The following is a 7,115-nucleotide window of genomic DNA, read 5'->3' as shown; positions in this document are numbered from 1 at the left end:
TTTTTTTTTTTTTTTTTTTGGAAAATATCTACGATTTGTTTCACCGTGCGGCGCGGTGTGGGGCCGCTTCGAAGAGAAGAGGACTTCAAGCTGTTCCATCGGGAGTGAGCGAGCGAGCGAGCGAGACGGGTCGTCCCACGACGGGGCGGCTCGTGGTGGGGTGTCAGCCGCGGCTTATCTGGCGACTTTATGTATATTACGATGCCCAAGGCAGGAACACGAGCAGTTCACTGCTGGCTAACTGGTCGGAGAAGTCGGCAAAGCCGAGTCTGAGCGCGAGGGCCCGGTTCATCGAGAGAAACGTGTTCGAGAGCTAACGACACTGAATTAAGACTTCTGACACACGTACGCGCACATATATACTACAAATACACTGACATCGATATATAAATATATACACACACGTACAGATATATATATATATACATTGTATATATTTATGTAAACGTATATACATACATAAAAAAGAGAGAAACATCAACCGTTGGCGAACCAACCGAATAATTACGGATACATACGCGCGTGCATACCGGTCAGGTGCGCGAAAACATAACCGTAGTGGAAGCTCGGGGCGGTCCAGAGTTTGGCAAACTGATCGAGCCGTTATCGGTACTTCTCAGTGATCACTACGATCCAGGATGATCGTCCTCGCGTGGTCCTTGTTTGTGCTGGTTTCGTTACTCGTCGCCACCAATCAGGCGTTTCTCGCTGCTCCCGTATCAGGTATTGACAAGTGATCATTTTCTCTTCTTCTTGTATGTTAATTAATTCTCTTTTTCTTTTCTCTTCTTTTATACTCTGTCTCGTATTATTTTATTTTGAACGAGAACTGAAAACGTTGCGTGAAATCGTTATGAATACTGTAACAAATATATGTGAAAAAATATTAGTTGCTCGGTATGAATTACCGTTTGTCGATTTAAAAAGTTAAATACGATGTGTGTAAAATAGTGTGGGATGTGAGTAAATATATTCGATATAAATTACGTATCGATACGAAAAGTACAGTATATATGTATAAAACAGTGTAAAGGAAATACATATAGACATACGTGAGTAAATATTAGTCATTCGGTATAAAATAAAATTTTGGATGTATTGGTAAAATGGTATTTTTTCGAATTCTCCTTCGGAAAGTAGTTAAAGTGTCGGATGATAAAGTCGACGTCCTCACGTGGCGTCTCCGGTTGAATTTCCGCGTTGTGTTGGCGAATAATTGCCGCACACGTTTTCGTCCTTGTATGCACGAAAGACGCGAGAAATTGTTTCGATGGAAATTTCGAGTAAATGGCGTGACTTTCTCGCGTGTTTGATAAGACTGGTGAGTGTAAACTGTAAACAGTGATCAGCTATGCCTAAGGTTGTTTAAGTTTGAACCGGACGGACTCACGCGGATTTGTATGGTTTCGTGAATGAATCGCGGCTACGATTTCGCGATACACGGTCCTATGCTTCCATGTATCATCGTTCGAATTCACGCATCGTTCAATTATTGATCACAGTGAAGTTGAGGCAGCGTAGCTTTATACACTTACGTGGGATACCGATTCGTAATTGACTCGTGTTTTGATATTTGAATATTATATTTGGTAGCTAATACTTTATGTAAATAGGTCATTTATGTAACCTTCAAGTCACGTGGAGGTATAGAGAATTCATACGTCGACTGTCGACCGAATTTTGTACGCCTTACTTTACACATAGTCGATATGCTATCACTTATGTCAGTACGATAGAATATGTATATGTACGTAGTTCGCAAAGTGATTGCAATTGCTTAAACGCTTCATGGAGCGTTTGACAATTTTACGAATGTTTTTACACATTTAAATTTCTTTGTTTACCGATTATATTTTAATGGTAAACGCGTTGACAGATACACCGTATAATTAGTTTATACAACTATCTTTATATCTTTATGTCTATGAAAAAACGTATTATTTTAGCAGTTTTCATTGCCATTTATTGCACAGACCTGCGAGCATGTATACACTTGAAAGTATTTAGATCAAAATTTCATAGGCTGAAGTAGCAAAGCATAGAGTGACTACGAATTAATTTAGCTAGACGCGTACTGTAATAGAGCCACAGAACTTATACTAAGTTACTCCGGTCATAGTACCAGGTATAGGTTTATTATATATTTAGACGTCGTTTCAAAATTAATTGGAAATTGCGCTATACTTATTGGTTATGAGAGTCTGTTGCCACTATTTGCCCTCTTAAAACTGCCAAACACATTTTTTTGGAGTTAGTACGTTTAAAGGTTCCTACTGTCGCCTAAGTTTTAGGACACTGAACAATATCGTTTCTTCTGCCAAGAAAGCATACGACTTTCCAATTATTAGGGGATTATGCAAAGTTCCAATACTTTTATCTTTAATAAACTATTACAATTATCTTTTCAATAATGGTAAGATAAAGCGTTTACATTAAAAGGAAGAATTACGCTTGTTCGTGCACGTTTAAAGGAGTAGCCGTACTAGAATTTTATACTTCTTATTCTGTTTTTTAATACTTAATCGATATTATGAAGACTACAATTTGGATTAAAAAATTGTATTATTTGATCGTAGATTATTTCATTTCAGTTCGTGTTATATCACGTAAAATATAAAATGTATAAATTATAATGATCGTCTATAACTCACGATACCGGTATGACGTTCCTTAAACTGTACCTTCTTATAGTCGAGTCGTTTGATTTCTCTCTCACAAAAGTCCCGTTAATTTCTAAGGTATCAGCAACGTGATTCGAAATAATTGAAATAATCAAAGAACACAGAATTCGATGATGTAAATGACTGGAAAAATAATTTCGAATGGAATTTGGCGTTAACACAACGTTAGTCCTTAGTAATCTAAAAAAAGAAATTCATTCTCTAATGGCATTTCACATGTTTAATCTGGTTTTATCCATCAAACGGATTGTTTTAACTTCCACGAATCGTCAGCTAGGAGGAAATAGTTAGGTAAGAATTTAATTTAAGACCGGTTAATATTTCCGACAAGTTTGTCACGCATTACTATTGATCTTTGTACAAATTCACCGATTATTCTCGTTTATAGGAGTTTCTTATTTAGAAATTGTACATAGAACTCAATCTTACATCACATTATTATCGATTTATTTTCACTTGTTAATTCCCATTATTTAGCTATGAAGCATAGAGTTATGCTTTGTTCGAACTTCTTTATTTCAATCTGTATAATCTTGTAATTTTTATTTTTCATTAGATTGGAAAATTTCGTCGTTAGATTTTTACTTTTACAAATCTACTTATTCAGGTAATACGATCCTTACAATTTTGTTTAATCGAATAAAAATTACGACTTCCTTGTTTTTTATCTAGATGCAATCTTTGTACAATTTTTTCATCAAGAAATATCGAATAAGTATTCTGTATTAGATCGTGAAAGCACTAAAAGAATATTTTAATGACAGTAGTTATTACGTTGAAGACTAATCAATATTTAATTTACTTAAAATAATTGAACTTTTCCTTTCGAAAAGAAAAAGAAAGTAGAAAAGGAAAACAAATAAAAAGCGATTTTCCTATAAATCTGATATCTTCATAGATATCGCCCTTATTTCTCAGGCAGTGTTTATAGCATAGTTTGTTTATAACGTTCGATCTTACGAACCGACACAATTAAAAACTAATTAGCCAGAGACTCGAATTATGAAGCTCCTTCGCATTGATCGATGCCAGTATATACGTATACTACTGACGTTCGATCGCTATTTCTAGCAAGGTTTATTCGATAAAAGAGACATCCACCAATGATCTCATTCGATCTCTATGTTTATGGATGTCATTACAAAAACGTCATCCCTTAATTTCTGGTCCAGTATAATTCGTATTAGTCATTTAACAAGTTATTTCTTACTCACTCTTACTACTCACACAGCAAGAGAAAGTTTGGAAAATTCAATTTGCAGATATAATTTGAAAATTTGTTAATTCTCTTGCCTTGCATGTATTTAAAATTCTAAAAATTCTTCTCTTTCGGATAACACAAAAATTCCTCTAAGCCTCTTCCTTTTCTTTTCTGTGCAATTTAAAATTTCGAAAATCCTCCTAATTCCTAATGGAATTTACAAATTCTAAAAACACGTCTTCTTTATACATCCTCTATTTACTAAGAAAATTATTGTCAATGCATCCTCGTGCCAGTAAAATTGTCTTTTTACTTGATTCTGGAGCTGAATGTACGTGTTTTCATTTTCTCGACAATTTTTGATATTATTATATTGCTATATCATAATATATTGCTCATCATAGTACTAAAATAGCGAGGATATATGAATATTCGTCTTAATAATTATGTTCTTGTCCTCCACAAAATTTAAGCTTATCAACCATTTTTAAAAGAAGTGATTTCTAAATTTTGTTCATTTTCAATTACAATTTTACGTTAAAATTCTCCCGCTTATTATAACAAGAAATGGACAAAAATATACTTATCATATCTTGTAATCTTCAATTATTAGCAAGCTTTATATTACCTAGGGCTTAAAGTAATTATCTGTAGCTATTTTTATCAAGATACAAGTAAAATATACATATACCTATAGGCGATATCAAAGAAAAGAAACTCTCATACTTGTATGTGTTAAAAATGAAAGAATTTCTGTCTTTGGCTACGTGATTTTCGTGATCACACCGCACGAGATTACACGGTCTGCGTTTTCATTGTACTTCATACACGATCGTTATCACTTTCGAGATATTTTCGATGATCAGGATGATGAGATCGAAGTAAAACTGCAAAAAATACGCGGCTTAATTTTTAATGGATCGCTCGAGTAATCGGTTACATCGCAATCGTTAATGACCACGAGTACGGTCGAGTGCTTTCTTATTATCGATCGTAGAACTTGAACATTTAGAATCTTCGTAATTAGCTTTCATATATTTCATTATATTTACGATTGGATCAGAAAAGGTTTGGTTTTGATAAAAATTTGCTTAAATCAGACTAATAAATAGGGATTGATAATTAATAATATCAGTAGATTCATTGGTGGTAATAGGAAGATAATAGATTTATCTTTTAACAAAATTCCTGTATTTCAATTAACAAGCTTCGTTATACCTTTTATCTTTGGTATTATTATTTTTGCTCTATTTTTTTAACAAAGTTTTGATACTTTAATTTAAGCCATTATTTTTTTATCTTTCAATATTTTTTTCTTATGATAATCGTAATCAGTTATTTGTTTAAAAATATTTTTTTGTCCCTCGTTTCGTTTTATCGATAAATAAAGTTAGTTGCAACTATAAATATGTACATATTGGACTGAAAGAAATACACAGGTTCTCCTCAAATGTGTACAAGATTTGAAATATTTATTACCAGTGCTATTGGAATAGAAAACTGATAAAGTGTATATATATATATTTATGTATGCGTATGATATACATATATGATTATAACAAGTTTCCTATTTTCGAGGGGTGTCTCATTCGAAGACGCATAATTTCGCTGAAACAATACATTTCTTTTCACGGAATTTCTCCTCTATTTGGATGGATTTACTTTCAAGTACAACACGTGATTCGATTTCTTGAGAACCTGGCTTTTCTTGCATACAGGTACGTTCGAAGAAACCAATCATATCGATCATACTTGTTTTTAGATCGTATGATAAAGCGATGGTCAAGAATAAATCCCTTCTCGATATATGCATGTGAATCAGAAATCTTTGATGTAATAACTCTTTTATACAATGACCTTTGAATTTTTCATAACAAATGTTCAATATACAAGCTTTCGATAAACAGAAGTTTTCGATTGTCGATGTGAGTAGTCAGAATGAAAATTAACATTAAAGTAAAGGTATTTTAAATCGATATATTAAAAGAATTGGGACAAGGAGATAGGAGAATGAACAATAAATAAGAATTCAAATTATTATTTATCCCTTCAGAAACATTGGCTACAGAAAGATTTATTAGGCTTCCAATATTTGAAGGAAGGAATAAAGATGTTGGTTTACAGACGATCCGTAAACTGTCAGTCAAACAGAAAAATAGAAGCGTACGAATCCACGAAAAGAAATATCACGCGTTTCTTGAGCTTCTATTGAAAAATGCGTAAGTTAAAAGCATATTGCGGCTTGCAATTGTATTACAGAAAAATACAAAGAATGGAACGAAAAGTGAAAATTTCGATATACGTAATCTAAAGTTACGAGTTTCCATTGTTTTAAGACTTGACGAGTCTTCCTCTATCTTTTAATGTCATTCCACTGTGTTACTGCTGTAAGAAAAATGTCTTCCTCTAATTGTTGCTTTTTTTTGGGAAGACCAAGTTGCTTTGGGAAACGATGAGAAAAATGAAGAAATGTTACGAATTACGTAGTAGGCAGTTTGCGCATCATAAATTTTAACCGCAAAATCCGGACGTTCCTTAAAATACGAGGAGTGTTTTAACATACTTCCGAAACTTTTCACTGAAGGATCAGCAATTTAAGAAAATAAACGGAACGTTTTTACGGAGAAACGAAGAAAAAATCCGCGATCCGTATGCGAGATGTTCTCCCTAACTTTCTGTTTGATTTTTATCAATTTACCATTAAAATAAAAATATTTCCTCCATTGGCGATCTCAAACCTTTAAACCATTATCCTTTATCTTTTTCATTTTATTAGTATCGATTTTTCTTTAACATTAGAAGCTGTTGTAAATTTCACTAATTCTAATCAATTCGAACTGCTGATATCTATCCAAATTTTCTACACAATTTTTATTCATCGTTAGCTTTCTATAAAAAATGTCTTTTCGTTAACAATTTCAGATTCGTCCAATATAAATTTTTAGTTTTTACTTGTTCTATTTCGTTAGTTGTATATTTTTCGAGTGCCTCTAAGAGACTTATTAAATTGTTGCAAATTTTATTAATCATTATCATTAAATAGGAAGTAACTCGATGTCTTCAAGTTGGAGAGTTTTTATTTTCGAAAACTACTAAGCCAGTTACTAAATCAATAAAAAAGAAATCCTAGGTGTATAATGGAAAAATAGGGAACAAAAGTACAATATTAGGTTTTATCGCTTTCGCGTATGCAGTATACTCGACCACACGCGTTATTCCGCGATCCACTTCAC

The 7,115-nt window shown here is 33.1% G+C and overlaps 1 protein-coding gene across 2 annotated transcripts in view; it reads left to right on the top strand.

The window, feature by feature from the left end:
- Window positions 1-217: 217 nt before the first annotated feature.
- The window catches only part of LOC100748238, a 32,803-nt gene continuing 25,905 nt past the window's right edge, over window positions 218-7,115 (top strand). For both annotated transcript variants that reach the window (XM_003485237.4, XM_003485238.4), the window contains exon 1: window positions 218-723. In XM_003485237.4, the coding sequence (XP_003485285.1) occupies window positions 639-723 (85 nt within the window). In that variant the 5' untranslated portion in view covers window positions 218-638. The remainder of the gene's footprint in view (window positions 724-7,115) is intronic.

This window comes from Bombus impatiens, unplaced genomic scaffold (assembly GCF_000188095.3).
Source record: "Bombus impatiens unplaced genomic scaffold, BIMP_2.2 scf_0049, whole genome shotgun sequence".
Lineage (NCBI taxonomy): Eukaryota > Metazoa > Arthropoda > Insecta > Hymenoptera > Apidae > Bombus > Bombus impatiens.
Note: the sequence above shows the minus strand (reverse complement) of the source record. Positions and strands in the feature narration are given on the sequence as shown.